The sequence below is a fragment of the Carlito syrichta genome, unplaced genomic scaffold (assembly GCF_000164805.1).
Source record: "Carlito syrichta isolate Samal-C Ts95f unplaced genomic scaffold, Tarsius_syrichta-2.0.1 Scaffold289031, whole genome shotgun sequence".
NCBI lineage: Eukaryota > Metazoa > Chordata > Mammalia > Primates > Tarsiidae > Carlito > Carlito syrichta.
This window is the reverse complement of record NW_007233127.1, coordinates 150,978-171,987: the sequence shown is the minus strand read 5'-3', so window position 1 is coordinate 171,987 and position 21,010 is coordinate 150,978. Positions and strand designations below refer to the sequence as shown.

The 21,010-nt window shown below is 47.2% G+C and overlaps 1 protein-coding gene across 2 annotated transcripts in view; it reads right to left on the bottom strand.

Moving 5' to 3' along the window:
* Window positions 1-20,732, bottom strand: part of LRRFIP1 (LRR binding FLII interacting protein 1) — a 72,872-nt gene extending 52,140 nt beyond the window's left edge. For both annotated transcript variants that reach the window (XM_021710453.1, XM_008054093.1), the window contains exons 1-2: window positions 20,662-20,732; window positions 2,569-2,655 (exon numbers count right to left, since the gene is read on the bottom strand). In XM_021710453.1, the coding sequence (XP_021566128.1) occupies window positions 2,569-2,655; window positions 20,662-20,727 (153 nt within the window). In that variant the 5' untranslated portion in view covers window positions 20,728-20,732. The remainder of the gene's footprint in view (window positions 1-2,568; window positions 2,656-20,661) is intronic.
* Between the last annotated feature and the right edge of the window lie 278 nt (window positions 20,733-21,010).

The following is a 21,010-nucleotide window of genomic DNA, read 5'->3' as shown; positions in this document are numbered from 1 at the left end:
TACTGTAGGTGAGAAAAATAACTGACTGATTACTAATATCATCATGAAAACCAAGGAGAACCCACATACTGCTTCACTGCCTCTCTATGTCCTCTGGGTTGTTGGCTTGGCAGTGACAACCAGGTCAAGGCAACAGCTATGTGGGAAGCACTAAAGAGCAGGAGGACTTAAAATCCTATCAACTGTGGCAAAACCTGGCAGCGCAACAAAATATTTTTAGAAATTCTTCTTACAACTCTTTTATGACCTTAATTTAAAAAAAAGACTGGGGCCTGTTGGAGAACCAGGGGAAGCAGATTAAAACCGGATGAGTATCAGAGTTGGTGGGCAGTGGGAATTAGCCACAGGGGGTGGCTTTCACCAGCTCCAGGCTCTGCAGATTGAGACAGCCGCCTGCTGTACACGTGACACATCTTTGAAATGGTGGTCCACTGCCCATGAACAAATGTCTGGTCCCACTGCCACTTGGCTTCTAGACAGATGGAAGGGGCTAGTGATGTCCTGTACACAACGAGCTTGAAAAAGTATCTGCTGAGATATGAACAGGAATATTCTAAAGAGACAACGACACCGGACAGTCTGAAGAAGTAAGTGGAATTTTGTCACTTAAAATCAGTTTTTTTGCCAGGGGAGGGGGGTGGGATTGGCAGTTGAGGGAAACTGCCAGGGGAGGGAGGGGCACATGTCATTAACAAGGGTACCAGCATAATGAACATTTATATAGCTAACCCTGAATTGTACCCCACATCTTTAATAAATAAATAAATAATCAATATTTTTGGAAACCACTTTAATCCCAGCACTTTGGGAAGCTGAGGTAAGAGGACTGCCTAAGCCCAGGAGTTCAACATAATGTTAGACCAGCCTGGTCAATATGGCAAGACCTCGTCTCTAAAATAAGTCAAAAAATTAGCAGGGTGTGGTAGCACATATCTATAGCCCCAGCTACTTGGAAGCTGAGGCTGCAGTAGCTGTGATCGTGCCACTGTTTGAATGACAGAGTGACACTCCAACTCAAAACAAAGAAACAGGCTGGGCGTGGTGGCTCAAGCCTGTAATCCCAGCACTTTGGGAGGTTGAGGTAAGAGGATTACCTGAGCCTACGGGTTTGAGACCAGCCTGGGCAACCTGGTGAGACCTTGTCTCTACAATAAATCAAAAAATTAGCCAGGTGAGGTAGCACACGCCTGTAATTCTGGCTACTTGGAAGGCTGAGGTGGAAGGATCACTAGAGCCCAGCAGGTCGACACTTGGGATGACCACGAGCATGCTATTGCACTACAACCTGGGCGATGGAATGAGACTCCAACTAAAAAAAAAAAAAAAAAAATCCCAAAAAACAAGCAAACAAACAAAAACAGTTCATAATAAAAGAACTATTCCATTAGTTGGCCTCCAGCAACTATTACATACACAAGAGTTTGAGCTCATGGAGCTGCTCGGTTTCAGGACCATTCCCAAGACATGGTGACACTGCCTCTCCTTTGCCTACATACTTCCATGTGCAGTGGCAAACTCCCAGCAGGGAAGGGCAATGGGCACCTCAGACTGGGTGGCTGGGGCTTCATCCCTCTAGGGAATGTGACTGGCTTGGTCTTTGTTGGGAATGTGGCAGAATCGCAGCGGTTTTGAGAAACTGGAAATTCAAGATTTTTCTCTGAACTCTCACAAGTTTTAAACATTGGCTCGACTTTTTAAATTTGACTATGCAAGCCAAATAAGAACTTATGAAAATCAGTCCAGGGGAAAGCAGTCAGTGACTTCTGCCTAACACAATAAAACCTCAAATCTTCTTAACAAGAAAAGCCCTCTAGGGTGGGGCCCAGTGTGGACAGTCCCTTGGCCCCACCGCACAGGACTCCAGATGAACATGGACTGAGAGGGGCTTGGTGCCTTTGTCTTTGAGATCATGGAAAAGGTCACCACCCTACCTGTGAAGTACAGAGCCCTTGTGCTGCCAGAAATTACTTCTGGCTCCACCTCAAGATGATGAAAATAAGTGGCAAACAATATGAACAGGTGTGTCAACACATTACTACCATTTTCCCAGCGGGGGGCATTTCTTCCTTGGTCCTTTCATCCATGACATTCCTTCTCTTCTCTGCATCACATACAGGCTTCAGGTATCCTGAAACCTATTCAACACTGTGGAAACCACGGGGGGAATATTTTAAAATACAATTTGATCAGTTTAAAAAATTATCAATCTGCTCTTCCTTCCCATTTTAATCTGGAGGATCTAGATTCAACAGTTAGACCTTGAGTTCAGATCCAGCACCCTGTGGCTCCTCTGAGCCAGGGTTAGGAGGATCTTTGCAAGCAAGAGGCTCATAGGCTTTGTCTCAGGAACCAGCACGTCAAGGTCTGGGCAGGCACGCCTGACATCTATGCTACACACACTCCTGGCATGACCTAGGGCAGAAGTCACAAGTGCAAATGCGCACCACTCCGAACTCCAGCAATGTGAGACCATTGGGTGCATCAGCAGCAACAGGTGCCTGCATTTGCATGCTGGGCCTACGATGAAAATCATTGTGAAAAGATACCAGGGAGAGCCCCAAGCATTACCTCCTTCTGCTGCCGCTCCAGCTCCTTCATGCGGATCTCTCGAGCCTCAGCGCGGGCCGCACGCTTCGCCGCAAGCCGGGCCTCCGCCTGAAACAGACAGGACATCTTATTAGAGGACACAGCAGCAAGCATCTTCCCAGGGCATGGTCAGTGGCGATGATGCTGAAAAAAAACCTTGTTTAGTAGATATACAGCGATGATTCTCAAACTTGAGTTAAAAAGGTGGTCAGGACTGGCAGTAACCATAGTTATCATCATCATAATTGCTACCAATTATTGAGCCCTTATTACATTCCAAGTGGGCACCATTCTAAGCACTTTATGAATATTATGCCATGCACTCCTTGAAACAGCCCCATTAGGTAGAAAGTGCTGCCATCTCCAGTTTATACATGAGGGAACTCAGGCACAGAGAGAGAAAGAAACTTGTCCAAGGTCACACAGTCTGTAAATGACAAGGCTGGACAGTCGGCCTCCCGCTGGAGTTACAACAGAAGCCCAGGGCAGAGTGTCAGAGCTGGATGCTACTGCAGGTTTCTAGTTCCACCCCTCACTTTACAGAGCAGGAGGCAGAGGCTTGGAGAGGCTGCATGGAGCTGGCTGGTATGGAGCCAGGACCCCAACCCACTCTCCAGAATTCCCATATAGTCGCCTCTCACCACACCTATGCCTTCAGCGGCCCCTTTACACAGCAGTGGAGAGCCCATCTTCTCTCCAGACAATAAAGATTAGAGTGGAATGGTTCTAAAGCTACTGGAGTCCTTCCTTATGTTTAAAAACAAAACAAAACAAAACTGTCTGGCTGGGTGTGACGGCTCATGCCAGTAATTCCAGCACTTTTGGGAGGTTGACATGGGAGGATTGCTTGAGCCCAGAAGTTTGAGATCAACCTGGGCAACATAGCAAGACCTTGTCTCTACAAAATAAATAAATAAATAAATAAATAAATAAATAAATAAATAAATAAAAATAAATAAATAAATAAGCCAGGTGGGATGGTGTGTGCCTATAGTCCCAGTTATTTGGGAGGCTGAGGTGGAAGGATTGCCTGAGCCTGGGAGATTGAGGCTATGCTAAACAGTGATGGTGTTGCTGCACTCCAGCCTGGAAGACAGAGACTCCAACTCAAAAAAAAAAAAAAAAAAAAGACTGTCTCCTTTTAGTCATTCTTCACCTTGTAGCTGTTTTGCCACATTCTACTTGAGAAACATTTAAAATGTTAGACCAGGGAGGGTACCTAACAGTGCCGAATGTGGCATTTGAACTGTTGCACGTTTTACAAATTTCATGTTTATTCATGCTGTATTTTATGTGATACAACAGTCAGTAAGGCTGATGGCACCAGAATCCAGGTTTTCTGGTGTTAAACAAGTTCCACCTTCTTTTCACTTAGTGTTGTGCAGGGGAATATACCTGTAATCCCTCTACCAACAGTTCTATGAACACAATTTTCCAGTATCTCACATGATCATTTCTTATTTTTTTAAGAGACAAGGTCTCATTATATCACCCAGGCTGAGAACGATGATTATTCACAGTTGCAGTCATAGCTCACTGTAGTCTCAAACTCCTGGGCTCAAGTGGTGCTCCTGCCTCAGTCTCCTGAGTAGCTGGCTGGGACTATGAGGTACGCCACCCTACCCAGCTCCTACATAATCTTTTTTTTTTTTGAGTTGGAGGCTCACTCTGTTGCCCAGGCTGGAGTGCAGTGGCACCGCAGCCTCGACCTGCTGGACTCAGGTAATCCTTCTGCCTCAGTCATCCAAGTAGCTGGAACTATAGGCATGTGCCACCATGTCCACCTAGTTTTTTTATTTTCTGTAGAGACAAGGTCTTGCCAAATTGCCCAGGCTAGTCTCTAACGCCCGGGCACAGACAATTCTCTCTCCCTGGCCTCCCGAAGTGCTGGGATTACAGGCATAAGCCACCATGCCCAGCCCCCACATAATCTTAAAATGGAGCCTTCAGAGATGTTCTGGCATGGTCTGTGGGGTTAGCCAGCAGCAAGGTTTCAAGCCAGACAGGAGGTCTTGAGGTCAAAATCGTCCATCACCCCCACCCCATACTTGTATTATATTGCCCACTTATTTTCTTTCTAAATTCAAATCTAAGTTGAATACTGGCTATAGTTGATCTGTCTTTGAGGTTGGCTTGTTTGTGTCTGCACACTGAATTTGTTCTGTAACTTGGTTCATTCAAGTGGCTCATTTATTAACCAGCTCTGTGTCTTTCAAATCAAGGGGTGTCAAAAATCACAACTGCATCAGAATTCTGATACCTCACTACCATTTTCAATTACCAAGCCCATGTTACACTGTGTAAAGGGCCTCTGGGATCTGTAAAAAGATCCAGCAAAGGTAAAGCAGGAGGGGAAAGAAAAGAATGAGCATTAGACTGTTGGGTTGGCCCCACCAATGGGCCAGCCCAATGACTAAGGCCATAGTATGTGCAGCCCGCCTCATCGGCCCTTCCTGGGGGAGGCAGGTAGCTCTGTGTTGTGTTTTCACAGCAGCCTTAGCCCATCAGCCTGGGTGAGAAGGAAGAGAGAGGAGGGTTTGGGAAAGAGAAGGGAGAGCACGGGGAAGAAGGAGAGCAGAGGAGGGAGAATGTAGGAAAGAAGAAAGGGCTGGGAGAAGAAAGGGGCCACCAGTGGGGGACAGAGGGAAAGAGAAGTATGGCCGGCAGAGTTCTGGGTTGGTCCCCAAGATTCCTACTGCTGCAACGTGCATAACGCTCTTTCCTTGAGTGTGCAGGCCTGTGAACATGATGGACATCACTCCTGTGATCAGGTTATGTTACATGGCAAAGATAATTGAAAAAATAGTTAAGTTCACTCATCAGTTAACCTTGTGTTGTTCAAAACAGATAATCCTGGGTGGGCCTGCCCTAATCAGATGAGCCCTTTAAAAGTGAGTCTGGAAGTCTAGAATGAGTCTTTTGCAGGCTTTGAGAGAGCTGCTGTGAAGTGAGGGTCCTGTGAGGGGTCAAGTGGCTTCACAGAGCTGAGAGCAGCTACTGCCTGATGCCAGCAGGAATAGGGAATCCCAGTCTTATAACTACAAGGAACTGAATTCTGCCAACAACTATGTGAGTTTGGAAGAGTATCTTGAACTCCAAAAAGACCCCAGACTGACCAACACACTGACTGCAGCCTTCTGGGAACCCCGAGCAGACTCCCAGCCACAGAAACTATGAGATCATACATACACGTGTGTTATTCTAAGCCTCTAAGTTTGTGGACATTTGTTACACACCAACAGATAACTAATGGAAGAAGGTGAGGTCTGAGATGACCCCTGTCCTCACAGGGCAAGTATCTCTGTGAGCTGAGGGGAATCTCAGGCACCAGCACACCCACCCCTTCCCAAGTCTGCCTGTCCAGCTCCCCATCCTACTCCGGTTTAGCTCTGCTTGGGTCTGGGCCAAAGGTCCTTGAGCACGTAGCACCTGCTGCCTGGAGACTCCCTCTCAGGTGTCCTATCCTCCAGATTGGCCGACCTCCAAAAACAATGCCCTCCAAACAATAGCCCAACAGGCCCCAGATACTCTTGTGGGGCTCCACCCTAGAAGAGGTTCCCATCATGGTCTGCCTTCTGCCTAACAGGTCTGTCCTGTCCTTGAGGATAATGGCATTAAAGGACAAAAACCAATGAGCTTTTCTGTGAGGGATGTGAGTTTGAGTTGATAAAGGACCCACATCTTAGAATAAACTCCTTATGAGGACAGAAGTAAGTCAATCTTGCAGACACATCAACAATGCCAATTTTCAACTTAGATTAGAATTCAGAAAGAAGCTAAATGCGGCCGAGCTCGGTGGCTCAGCCTGTAATCCCGCGCTTTGGGAGGCCGAGGTGAGTGAATTGCCTGAGCCCATGGGGTCGAGACCCGCCTGGGCAACTTGGTGAGACCGCATCTCTACAATAAATCAAAAAAATTAGCTGGGCATGGTAGCACGCATCTGTAGTTCTGGCTACTTGGAAGGCTGAGGTGGAAGGATTGCCGGAGCCCAGCAGGTTGAGGCTGTGGTGGTTAGGAGTGGCCACTGCACTCCAGTCTGGGTGACAGAGTGAGACTCCAACTCAAAAAAAAAAAAAGAAGCTAAATGTGTAATTCAACATGATTTCAAATCCTCACAACCCCTGCCTTCTAAAGCACCTACATCTCAGGATTCTCATATGACTCATATGTGGAAAACAAAGTGCTTGTAATACAGGAAGTGGTAATAATCATTTAGCTTCTTGGAATCTGCCTAACTCAAAACCAACAAATACATGAGCCAACATTTAACTGGAACAAAACCTATGCACGAACATCTTCATGAGCACAAAACTATACACTTATCAGCAAGGCAACTCTTTTTTATTTAGACAGGGTCTCACTATGTTGCCCAGGATGGTCTCTAATTTCCAGGCTCAAGCAATCTTCCTGCCTCAACCTCCCAAGGTGCTGGGAGAATTATAGGCATGAACCACCTCAGCAGAGAAACTTTTTTTTTTTTTTTGAGTTGGAGTCTCAGTTGCCCAGGCCGGAGTGCAGTGGCACACTCATGGCCACCCCAGCATCGACCTGCTGGACTCAGGCAATCCTTCTACCTCAACCTTCCAAGTAGCCAGAACTACAGGCACTCACTACCATGCCTGGCTAATTTTTTGATTTTTATTGTAGAGATGAGGTCTCTCCAAGTTGCCCAGGCTGTTCTTGAACCGTGGGCTCAGGCAATCCGCTCACCTTGGCCTCCCAAAGTGCTAGGATCACAGACTTGAGTCACCGTGCCTGGCCTCGAGCAACTTCTGACACCAGCTTGAGATGCCTAAAAGAAAATCCATACAGAGTTCCAACAAAATTAATTCCCAAACAGAGACTGCTAAGAATAGGAAAACAGCCTGAGAGAGCACAACAGAACAACAATCACAGACATGAGCCCTATGAAAATGCTGACTGTCCAGCAGGAGTTCTCAGGTCTCAGGGGTCTTCAGGTCGGTGCTTCGGTGGTATGGGACAAATCCTTCATGACCGATACATGACAGGCCACAACCATGCCCGATTGCTTTAAGAGTTTCCAAATACATCTTTTCACTTTCTGTATGTAGTTTATAAGGAACTAGGGACAGCTGACTGACCTTCACCAGCAAGGACCACACTAATTCATGAAGTGGTGCCACCTGAGACAACTGGGAAGGGATTTCCAAAATGCAGTGTGGGTGCCAGGCTCCCAAGATACAGGCAACGTGACTGGCGACAATGTGCAACTGATGAAACCACAACACAGGAACAAAAAGGTGTGCTGGGGGCCGCTGTGCTCTTACCCAAGCCGGGGAGGTAGGGAAGGCATCCTGCAGGACATGAGCCCTATGCCAGACTCCAAAGAACAAAAGCAGAGAGCCAGGGCAGGGAGTATTGTGACAAGGGGCAAGTGATATGCCGAGGGTGAGGAGGTCAGGGTGCGGACCCTCACTCTTAGCCTCTGTATCTGGAACCTTGTCTTGAAGGACTTGAGAACCACTGAAGGGTGTTAAGAAAGGACACAATGGAACCTGATATCTGCTTTAGAAATGAGGTTCTGGTTGAAATGTGGGAAGCAGGTATGGGGTGGGAAGGGTGATAGCCAAGGAGGGTGTGAGTTAAGAGGCTGCTTAACATGGAAACGGGGAACAGTCTGGGCTGCAGAGTTGATGCAGAGAATCAAGCTTTGCTTTAGGGTCAAGGCCGCGAGGTACAGCAGGAAGGTGAGAGGACACTAGAGGGACAACCAGGAGCCCAAGGGTCCCAAGGAGAGCCCATGTGGGCCCAGATGCCAGAAGAACCTTGGAGAAGAACCTCCCACCCCCACCACCACCCAGAGGCTTGTGGTACCTAGGAGGCATACCAAAACCCAACACACCCCACATTGTTTACCGACTATGAACCTCAAGGGCTCTCATGGGTTCTGCAGGTGGGGTTATCCCCACGTTAACCCTCTCCAAGACCCAGCCTCAAGAGAGATGACAATGACCAAATGAAACTGGCAGGAAAGAAGGAACCGAAAGGTAGGTGGATTAACCAAATTTAGGATACAAAGTATAAACTGCACAGGGCTTCAAAAGAAGTTTAGAAGACTGCCCCTACTCCTATTTCACTCCCTAAAAAGTGTATGGGATCCTCCATTGATTGAATTAGAATGGCGTTCAATCTGCGATCTCAGAGCATGCAGTAGGGCTACAGCTCAGATCCCAGAAGCTTCTTGGCATGGCCCTCATGGTGGTCCCTGGACTCTGCTTCTCTCCCATCCCTGCAAGGGTCTACAGGAAAGGGCAGCCAAGCAAGGTCTCACCCCAAGGGACTCTGGATCCTGAAGCCTCCCTCCTCTGCCCTACACCATCTTTACTGAGACACTTACTAAAATATTTAAGGATGCATTGATAGATCTCTCTCAGATTTGTCTTGAAGTAACCTGGGTGGGGGAGTGAGTGGGGTATAAATGGCTGTAAGGTGACAATTGTTGGGGTTGGATGTTGGGGACAGAGAGCTCTTTACACCGGTGGCTCTCAAATGTCATCCTCCAGCAGAACACCAGTCTCAAAGAGGAACTTCTTAAAAAGGCAGAATCTGGCCAGGCGTGATGGCTCACACTGGTAATCCTAGTACTTTGGGAGGCCAAAGTGGGAGGACTGCTTGAGCCCAGGAGTTTGAGACCAGCCTGGACAATATAGCGAGACCCTGTCTCTAAACACACACACACACACACACACACACACACACACACACACACACAGCTTTTTATTTCATTTTCTGGGGGGTTGGAGTCTCACTCTGTCCGGGAGTTCAAGGTTGCAGTGAGCTACAATCATACCACTGCACTCCAACATGGGCAACAGAGTGAGACCCTGTCTCTAAACACACACACACACACACACACACACACACACACACACACACACACACACACATATGAAGGAATGCAGAATCTCAGCCCCACCCCCCCAGACCTGCTGGGTCAGAACCTGAGGTGGACCCAGCATCTGGGGCTCCAACAAGCCCCCCAGGGGTTGTTGATGCTCACTCCAGTGTGAGACCTTTGCTGTGCAACAGTCTATCTATAGGTATGTTTGACATGTTTCATAATAAATAGCAACATTTTAAAAAGAAAGGAAGGAAGGAAAATGAAAGAGTCCCAAATCCAAACCCTATGCTCACTGCTGCCAGAAGATGGCTGTGGCCAAGATAGCCATGGCACTGTTGGTTTTTGCTAGAAACCTCTGCAGTGTTGCCCCTGCCCAGTTTCCCCTAAGTTCCTGCTGCTGCCTCCAGGATTCCTGTGGAACAGGGGGAGAAGCTGGAGAGCCTCTGACCAGATCCAGACTCCTGGCTTCTCAGGAACTCCCACAATTGCTGGTCTGGAATGCCAGAGTCCCAGCTTCCTGTTCCCTATCCCCGGAATCCAACCCACCCTGGCCAGGATCCCATAGACAGAGTTAGGCACTGGCTTTTAAAGGAAGAGTCTTTGAAGGTGGGGATGACTGAGAAGGAAACAGTCTATTTATCACCAAAGTTGCCTCATTGTAATAATTCTAAAAAGTTGAACTTTGACTCCAGCATGCCACTTTTGTATCTTATTTTACCATATGTAAGTGTGCATGGTAATGAGAGCTCTCAAAATACACAAGGAAACACAAGCCTGACTCCCAGGGCCTCGCAAACAAATGGCTAAAGACACAGCCCGGGTCTCCCAGTCACGTCCTTGATGCCAGCCCTGGGGCTTGCTGTGGAGTCCCAGGCTGTGAGAGCCCCATCAGCCAGGCACCAGGTCCAAAGTCCATCTAGGAATACACAGCCAGAGTGACCCTTCTTGACTGCAATGCTTTCTTGGGGCTGCACAGACCTGTGTGCTGCATCTCAGGGGGAAGCTGGAGAAGACTTCAGAAAGCTGTGTGAAGTCACTGTCCTGCTCCTCCCAGGGTCGAGGAACTTAAGGACAGCCCAGCTCAGACTGGGGATTGTGTCCAGGGACAACAAGAAAGAAAGAAGTTACTGGCCAGGACACAAGGAGAAAGCCCTGGGCAGAGGAAGCAGAATGTAGAGCCCTGCCCATGTGCCCTCCTGGCTTGGCCCACTCACCGCTCCATCCTTGCGTGTCCTCAGCCTACAGTGGAGGTGTGGTAAGCCGTGGAGACACTGCCCAGGGGTGGGAGTAGCCCATGGTCTCTTCAAAGAATGGAAACATGCCCAACATAGGTGGGGCAGAAGCCCCGATCAGATCATTTGCAGAGCACAGAAGGCGTCATAGGGGGCACACTCAGCAGGGAACCCCAGCTCTGCTCCTGTACTTCCTGAGCTTCAAAGCTTTCCTGGGATTCCAGTCTGGTGTGGAATTCTAGATCCAGAACCTCTCACTCTGCGGCTGCAGAAAAAGTTCTTATTCTGCTTTTAAACTCTGTAGTGACAGCCAGGGGTCTAGAACTCCACTTAGAAGCTGGAAGGAATTCATGGGCCACATCTCTAGGGCTGACAGTTCTTGGGAAATGGGACTAAGATGCTCTTGCACCACTTCCTCCACCCAGGCCGAGAAAGTCCTGGGCCTGCAAAGGCACCAAATGTTAGCAGGGGAGGCCACGTCACATCTCTGCCCTGCAGAGCCCAGGGGAGTCTTACTGCACACTACTCATGTGCAAATTAGAGGCTGCCATGCTCTGCGGTGGTGGGTGCTGCCATACCAGAGCCATTGTTTGCAAGGAGCCTGTTACTACACATTAGTGACACCATGTGGGCCAATGAGGAGAGGATGAGCCCCTACAGGGACCCTGCCATCTCCCTGGTCTGTCTCCTCAGATGTCAGATGGAAATTTTGCCCCCCCGGGGCTATTCAGGGAGGAGAGACAATTTGTTAGCTATAAAGCCTTCCACAAACAGGAAGACGTTTTCATATTAATTATATACATTCATTTTGGCCTCCAGGTTTTAGAATAAGCAGAATTGAAAAAGCGGTAGCATTTTTCCCCATGGTATGTTACAACAATAGTTTATAACCTTTTTGAAAAAGCTTTAAGGATGGATTTCAAGTTCACTCATCATGCAGCTGAAGCCTGAAGTGGTGAAAAAGAACCAGTTTTGTTCAGAAACAGGCAGGGACCTCGGTCCATGTGAGAAGGAATAAAGTCCCTGGAGGGCCGAGTGCTGTAACGAGGCAATGACACAAGATCCCTTTCCTGAGTCGCCTTTGCTACAGGAAGTGGTAACAGCCACCAACTTTTGTTTTCTATGTAAAACCCCCTCCCCTCTGATGCAGTCGCCTCTAAAATTAGTTCACTATTCAAAGTTACCAAGTGGAAGGGGTGACATGTTCCTGCACAAATGTGGACAGGAAAGGGCCAGCACAAGGCTGACACCTCTGAAATGCAGCTGAGGCTCATGTCTGTTCCATGTACCCACTGCTCCGTGTCCCCTGGAGACCACACACATTTTAGAAATGCCTGTCTTTCCAGAACCTTTCCTCAGGCAATCTCAGTAGGTCCCCCAATAGCCACAAGGAAGTTTACTCCACACTCCTTATGAGTGTGAGGACGATAGCCATGGGGCATGGGATGCATTGAGGTGGAGGCTGTCAATAGCAGGAATGCCAACTTAGGGGGCATTTTGGAAACAGAGGGTTGGAAAACAATGATGATTGTTTCCCAACAATGATCGAGAAAGAGCTAATGGTATATAGGGGCCAGGGCCAGGTCTGCCAACCATCCTGTACTGGGAAGGCCTCCACCGCAAAGAACTTCCTCATTGTCTACTCAGGCAGATAGAAAAAAATGCTGTTTTTAATTTTTGGATCTATAAACTGATTCCAACTCACATATAAACTCAACATATGCTTTATAAAGTTCAAACATAGATTAAATATTCCAGGAATGCACTCAGCATGGAAATTGAGGGAAGATTATATTTGGCTTTGCTCAGAACTTTCCAAGAGTTAGTTGCCATTTCAGAACGTCATATTACAGACGCAACGTAAGCGATGACATGTGGGTCTCAGGACAACACACCTGTATTAGCTGGCACCAGTGACTATGATGCCAGGCACAGGTTCCCGCTAGTATGACTACTGCCCGTGTCTTCTGGTGCATTGAGTATTTCTATGTTAAAATTCATATATTACTACAAATTACCTTTATTTTATTTCTTGCTAAGGACATGTTATAGTGACTTGAAATTATGCATATTGGTTGATTTTATCCCCTATGAGTTTCACTTCAGGTTAGCAATGAAGGTGTTAAGGGCCTTGTTATAAAAAGGGGTGCTGGGTCCCAGGGGTTGAGAACCACAGCTTTAGAACTTCAGCACGTGCCTCTCTACGCATGAAAATGGTGACGACCACATAGCATGAACCAGCTCGGGCACAATTCAGAACACAGGCCTGGGTGACTGGCAATTAGGACACAGTTTCATCAAGTTTACTTGAAGATTTGAAGAGCATAAAGACTAAATAATAACCGGTTATTGAAAACACCATGCTCCCATCAAAATTAACTCAAATTATGGAGTGGACTGTAAAATTATCATGACATGTTATAAGACAGAAGCCTTCAAAGATGGCTCTACCTTGCAAGGCTGCTCCTGGTTAGGCCCATAGTCTGCCAGACCTCTTGCCTGGCAGATAAGTCCAAGAATCTCTGGGCGTCAACTGACTCTCTTGTCTGTGGCAGCAATGTTCCCAAGAGGGGTCTGAGTTTACCCAGGTGGAGGTTATCCAAAAAGGAGTCTGCAGACCTAGCCCTCACTACCAGCTTGGGCTCCACTGCTTACCAGTTATGTGAGCATGGATAAGTTATTTAACTTTTGAACATCAGCCCTCATTATAGAAGCAGGCGGGAACTAGGCTGTGTAATCCCTGAGAGCTTCTCTCTCCTCTGAAATTCTACATCTATATAATTTCTAAGAGCTTCCTTGTCCTCTGAAATTCTGTGTCTTTACGCCAGAGGTGAATTATCTGCACACTGAGATTATTCACAAATTTGTCTTTCCCTGTTCTGCTCCTGGAAATCTTCTGACTTTGCTTTTCAGAATAATGGATGTCTTTAAAGTAATTCACATACTAAACTAAAAAAACAAATTAATCAGGAGTAAAATGATTGATGTTAATTTATCAAGTGCAACCACTAACACATTTACCTATTCACATTTCACAACACAGCTATGGGCTCAGCAGCTACTCATACTGGCACTGAGGAATAAGCAAGGTGCAATATCTTCCATGCAAATGAACTTCCACGCTTGCTGTAAATACACTTATTTTTTCAGACATGAATGAATCTTCATATTACCTTCAGTAGCCTCAACATGCTGGAAACGCAAACAACAGCCATGACTACCATTAACAGGGGTGTGTGGAACTGCCAGGCGAGGGTGACTTGGTCTCTTCTGGGCCACTTCCTCTCCAGGTAACAGGTTCCCTCCAGTCAACCCATCTGGGCTCCACTCCCTTCACCCTTGCCTGCTCCACTCAAGATCATCCTGCATACCCTCTACACCTTTTTTTCTTTAACTTTTTAAGTGGGGGGATCTCACTTTGTTGCCCAGGCTGGAATGCAGTGGCACAATCACAGTTCACCACAGCCTTAGCCTCCTGGGCTCAGGCAATCCTCCCACCTCAGCCTCCTGAATAGCTGGGACAACAGTGTGCTCCACTACACCCAATTAATTTTTTTACTTTTTGTAGAGGTGAGGTCTCACTATGTTGCCTATGCTGGTCTTGAACTCCTGGGTTCAAGCAATCCTCCCACCTCAGTCTCCTAAAGTGCTGGGATTACAGGCGTAAATCATTACATCTGGCCAAACCCCACACCTTTATGGTTTCACAAAAACATTTGAATAAGGCTGAAAACTTCAGCAGTACCAAGGTTTTTCTGCCTTGGGCAGCATACAACTACTGACAACTTTTCACACATTCAGTTGATATTCCTGGGACCCCCTATAAAAGAAACAGAAGCCACCATTTCTTTCCTCAATGAACTTGTCTACTTGGATGGGGGGTGGAGAGCTACACAGTATACAGGAAACAAAGGTTTAAACACAGCAGGTCTTGGGTGTATGTTGACATAAATAATAGTAAAATGTTAGTACAATACAAAAATCACAAAACAAATTTCTACAGCTCTTTCATTTCTAACATTCTTTTCCTTACTTAGAAAAATAAAGTTCAGTGAATGCTCTCTTGTCTGAAAATTACCAGATAGAAAAAAAAAAAAAAGAAGCCAGGCATGATGGTGCATGCCCGTAGTTCCAGCTACTTGGAGATTGAAGCGGAAGGGTCACCTGAGCCCAGCAGGTCAAGGCTGCGGTGGCCGTGAGTGTGTCACTGCACTCCAGCCTGGGTGACAGAGTGAGACCCCAACTCAAAAAAAGAAAAAAAAAAAGAAAAGCTTCATAGGATGAAGACGGCTCAATATGCATTGAGGACCAGGACTTGGGTCCTATGAGGCTGCCTTGGTAAAAATAAATCCTTCAGCCCCAATTCTGGGGTGTGAGACCGCAGTGCTGCAAAGAAGAGCTGGCAGTAGCAACAGCAGCAGCAGCTTGCCACACATGTACTACCTGCCAGACCCTGCCTGAAGCATGGTATACAGGGGTGACGGTTAAAAGCACCAGTTCCATGTCAGCAGGCCTGGTCTGAACTGGCTCCACTGCCTACCAGCTGTGGGGACTTGGAAAGTCCCCAGTCCTATTTGAGCCTCAGTTTCCTCTTTATCTGTAAAATAGAGGTAAAACTACTCTCCATGAAAGAAGATGTCTACTTAAAACAACTGCTGACTCAGCAGGGGTTTGGTAAACTCAGCCCTGCTGACTCAGCAGGGGTTTGGTAAACGTTAGCTACTTTTACTACTTACACGGTGTCTGCTATGACAGCTACTGATCTAACAGTGTAAATTCGGTTTAGATTAAAAACACAATGAGAAAACAAGCATGCCAAGGCACCCATCTCACAGAGCAGCAGAAAAAGTGCCACTGCAGAAATTTCAGGAGGTAGGTGGATAGTCCCAACCCACACTGAAAGCCCACTCTTTATTTCTCTTCCCCTGGAAAAAAGACACACCTACTTGCCACAGGTAACTAAAAAGACAGGAAGATCAGAAATGATGGTGCTTTGATAATCTTCATTACGCAAACATATAAGTGAAACATTTTTGTTAAAATTACAAGTAAATTCTCATTGTAGTAATTTAAGATAAATTACTTCCCTACTATAAAATAACTGTACTTTAGATTCAAGTTATAGTATCAATGAGAAACCACCTGAAACACTGCCTCCCACAAAACAAATGAATCTCAGAATACACATCATTTGTGTTGCTGGGTGTTTTTTGTTTTGTTTAGTTTTGTTTTGTTTTTGGTTTCTTGTTTTGGATTTTGGCCTGGGAGAAGAGGGATTAGAATAGTGGTCTGCAGTCAAACGCATGACAATTTTGAATTACCAAATCTTGGATGTAGTAAAAATAATGCTCTCCTGAATTCAGGAGAAAGAAGCTAATTTACTTAATTTTATCTAGGTAGTCTGAATAATGAAAGTTCTAGCAAATCCATTCCATGAAAATGAGTTTCTTTATTTAAAAAGCAAACTAAAATTTGAGTGGCCTCTAGTAAAAACAAAAAGGTAATACAAATTCCTCATCTCCCACCCCATGTCTAACATGCAGTGAGATGTAACAGGTTTATTAATTGGACAATAGATTGATAACCAAAACATCATGGTTCCTGGGACGCCAAGATTAATCTCTTAAATATGAACGGATATTTTGGAAACACTGGCATATGAGTAACCAGTCATAAACAATTCCTCTGCTGAGTCACACAGCCTGATTTTTCAGGGATAAGAAATTCCTCTCAAACATTGCCTTTTGAGGAGCAAACGTACTGCACCAACATTCGGCCCCACAATTCTGTAGGGACTGGATAGGAACCTCACTCTAATCAGGTAACACTCCAATCAACTTTGCTGAAAAACAGTTTTGCAACTATAAATAACTTGATTTCCTGTGCTCAGCATTAAGTGGCAGTTGAGACTGCAGGGTTTTTTGAAATTTGCTAAGGAGGCTTCCAGTGTGTGATATTTGTTCAGGCTGAAAAGAAACTAACTCTTAAAGAAAAAGGGAGGCCAGGCGTGATGGCTCACACCTGTAATCCCAGTACTTTGGGGGGCAGAGGCAAGAGGATGGCCTGAGCCCAGGGTTTCAAGACCAGCTTGGGCAACTGGACAAGACCTTGTCTCTATAATAAAGCATGAAAAAATTAGCTAGGTGTGGTGGTGGTGCACGCCTGTAGTTCCAGTAACTTGGAAGGCTGAAGCAGAAGGATCACCTGAGCGCAGAAGGTAGAGGCTGCAGTGGTCGTGAGTGTGCCACTGTACTCCAGCCTGGGTGACAGAGTGAGGCTCTGACTCAAAAAAAAAAAAAAAAAAAAAAAAAAGGGAAGGGGGAATGTAGTCTTTACCTTTACCCCAGTAGAATACTTTTAACACTATTAGAGAAGACCCACTTTACTATTTTTGTGTCTTAACTGCTGGGAAAATGACATGTCTACAACAAGCCATACAAGATAACGCTGCTCACCATCACTGACTGAGCAGCGGGGTCTAGTCCGGGCTCCCTTGTGCAGACTTCACCCCACGTCAGTCAATGCTTCCAAGACCTGGGACCTCAGCACAGGTACCTACAGTGAGATGGGACTTGGAGACTGTGTGCCCACACTCTACCTTGAGAGCTGGACATTTATGAGGGCCAAGTGCAGTACACAATGCAGGAACACAAACTGGCACAGACCAGTCTGAAACGCCTACTACTAGTGTTCAGCTGGTATACCCAACCCACTGCCCAGGATGGCTCATCTAGTGAACCCCCACCCATCGTCACAACCACTGCTGTCTTTCAGCACATCTTCTTCCCAGTCAGACAACTAATCTCATAAACAAGAGCCACGTTTTACTTCCATTCTCCATGACCCATTCTAATGATGTTTTTGCTAACCTTTTACTAGCAAAAAACTTTACAGTATGGGGGGAAGAAACCAGGGGTGACATAACCCATCGCAAACATGGGGAAGTTACGACAGTTAAAGAAATGCACCAGCCGGGCATGGTGGCTCAAACCTGTGATCCCAGCACTTTGGGAGGCCGAGGTGAGGGGACTGCCTGAGCCCACAGGTTCAAGAACAGCCTGGACAACTTGGCAAGACTTCATCTCTACAATAAATGAAAAAATTATAGCTGGGTGTGGTAGCACGCGCCTGTAGTTCCAGCTACTCAGAGAGCTGAGGTGAAAGGATTGCCTGAGTCCAGCAGGTCAACGCTGGGGTGGCCATGAACATGCCACTGCACTCCAACCTGGGCAACGGAGTGAGACTCCAACTCAAGGAAAAAAAAAAAGAAATGCATCATTTCTTCTTCTCCACTGTAGCTGATCTCCGTGGCAGCTGATCTTGTTTATGGCTCCCGGGCTGGTGCTGACTTGCTTAAAAAGCTCAGAATGCCACTGGGATCCTGCTTCTGTCTTGCTGTGAGGGGTGGAGCTCACCAAATCTGCTTCCTCCTACCAACTCAGCTCTCCTCCCAGCCCATCTTCTCCATTGGAGAACATTGTCCCCAGACAGGACACAATGCAGAACACAAACTGGCACAGACCAGTCTGAAACGCCCACTACTAGTGTTCAGCTCTATACTCAAACTACTGCCCAGGGTGGCCACTGAGTGACTCCCCATCTAGTGAATCTCCACCCATCGTCACAACCGCTGCTGTCTTTCAGCACATTTCCTTCCCAATCAGATAACTAACCTCATAAACAAGGACCATGTTTTACTTCCATTCTCCATGTTCCACTCTAATGATGGTTTTGCTATTTACTAGAAAAGGCTCCTACATGTTCACAATTTCTTTCTTTCTTTTTTTTGAGTTGAAGTCTCACTCTGTGGCCCAGGCTGGAGTGCAGTGGCATACTCATGATTATCGCCACCACGACCTGCTGGTGTCAGGTGATCCTTCTGCCTCAACCTTCCAAGTAGCTGAAACTGTAGGCACGCACCACCGCGCCCGACTAAGTTTTTGATTTATTATAGAGATGAGGTCTCGCCAAGTTGCCCGGGCTGGTCTTGAACCCATGAGCTCAGGCAATCCTCTTACCTCGGCCTCCCAAAGTGCTGGGATTATAGGCGTGAGCCACTGCGCCTGGCTGTAGGTTCACAATTTCTTACTGGAAAGCCCTGGGACCAAATGTGTTTCAGATTTGAACATTTTTGGATTTTAGGAGCGTAATAAGATGCCTATACCATATATTCTCATACGACTCAGACTAGCAGTTTTTAATCAAATACATGATCAAGACTGCAGAGAAATGAATAGATATTTGCACTAGGAGGAATAAATACTCAAAATAGTCTCCCATTGGTCAGGGTACGTGTCACTGCCAAAATGCTGTCACAAACTTATAAACCCAAAACAAAACACAAACATTATTGTTTTCAGAACGTATTGGGTTCTGGAATGGGGGGTGTGTGACAGTGGGCCTGGGCCAATCAAGCATACTCGACTGGACCCAGTCCTGACTCTTCCAGCAGTATTTCCACAAAGTAATCGTCTGAAGCCAGACCTGCCCAGGAGGCTCCATATTAAGTGACAGACATTGAAGCCAGTGCCTTCCCTTCCCCGGGTGTAACTGCACTTCTACATACTCCTCTGATCAGTCTCCTTCCCTTCCTCACATCCTCTTCTCAATGTTTACTCCTTCTTTCTCCAAAGGACTCTCAGCCAGCAGCCGGTTCTTCTTAATGTCCACCCAGTTCTTGCCATCTATGGCTTGCACGAGTTGCTCCTCAGAACACCAGCATCTCTCAGCAGCATTCCCACCCTTCCCTTCTTCAGAGAACCTTTCCCTGATGGTGATTCAAGGGTCTCCTGGCAGGTTCCCAGGCTTCTAGGACCTAATTAGGTTAGAGGGTAGTATGAACCAGCTACAAAAGCCTGGCCCGCTGCCAGTACTTTACATGAGGTCATAGAAAAAGTACACTAAAATGGACATTAAAAAAACAGGAGCCACCTGCCAAGCTACGAACTTAAGGAACTTAATGTTCAAGTGTGCATTCACCAGACTGCTTCATACCTCTCTGGCATTTCCTAAGACGCTCTCTCAAGGTCAGGGCAGTCTTATTCATCCTGAATCTTCCACACACACCCAGCAGATGATTAATTTCTGATGAAAGAGTGATTGTTTTGGGCTCATACTTTTATCAAGGTCCCACAACAATCTGATAAAGTGGAAATCTAGTGTCCCCCCCACCCTCTCTGAAGTACTAACTCCATAAAATATTTCTTTACCAAAGTGAACCCTTTCACTTTTAAATATTCCCACTTACGACCCGTCACAAGCTACATGAAAATGGGTAATTTCAAACCCCTGCCCAACTTTAATGCAAAACTGCCCTGACATCTATTGTTCCACTACTAGGTGCTGAGCTGGGTAACGGCAAAATTCTACAGCTAGAGGATCCTGGCCTGGCTGGGAAGACCCTGGGAGACCAGCCAAAGTGGATTTGGGGTCTGGGGACCTTGGGGGAGGTGATCCTAAGATCCAGATGACTGGATGAGAATGCTCCAAACTACCCTCGCCACTGGTAGTGCCAGCCTCAGGGTGAGGGGTCCGGCTCTGGGAACCAGTTTCTAAGGTGCTTTAGTTTATAAAATACTGAACTCGCAGCTCCGTGTGAAACTCTAGACCAGGCACAGATCTGGCCAGAATCAAACAGCTGGGCAGAGACTGTCAAGAGACCATCACCACAGGCAGAGGGGAGCGACCATGTGCCTTTTCGTCCTTGGAAGGGGCGTCCTACTATAATAAAACGTGCTTTCCGGCGCGCAGCGAGGGACACCACACACCGGGCCATTAACTGGACAGCGGGCAGCGTCAGCTCCTACCCTCACATCCTCCCGTTGGACGTTCACTGGAGGGGTCGCCCGGCGGGGCCACCCCACGCGACCTCTGCGGCAGAAGGTGCCGCCTGCCCTTGACCTTGGAACAATCAGGAACCCAACTCAACAAAGACCTTTCGCAGTCAGAAAAGAAAGTTTCGAAAACGTGTTTTCCTCTTACCAGTTTCTGAGCTTCTGGACTCAGACAGTCTATTTCCTTGTTCTGCGAGGCCGGAGGGTCGGGCATCCTGCCCGGCTACAGACCCAACTTTTCACACCGCCGGAAAGACGCTCCGCAGAGCCGGGTCCGAGGGTCCGCAGCAGGCGACCCCTCAGCGCAGTCTCACCCTCGAGCGAGGAGACTTCTGCCCGCGGAGACCAGGCGGCTGGCCGAGGGGAAGACGGGCGCTTCCGCAGGCACAAGGCGCCCTCTCGCTAAGGGAGGGACTCGGCGGTCCCGGGCCAGGGCGCGGCCGGCAGGGGCGGGGCGCAGGTGGCCGCGGGCTCCGCCGGGCAGGGCGGGGAGGACA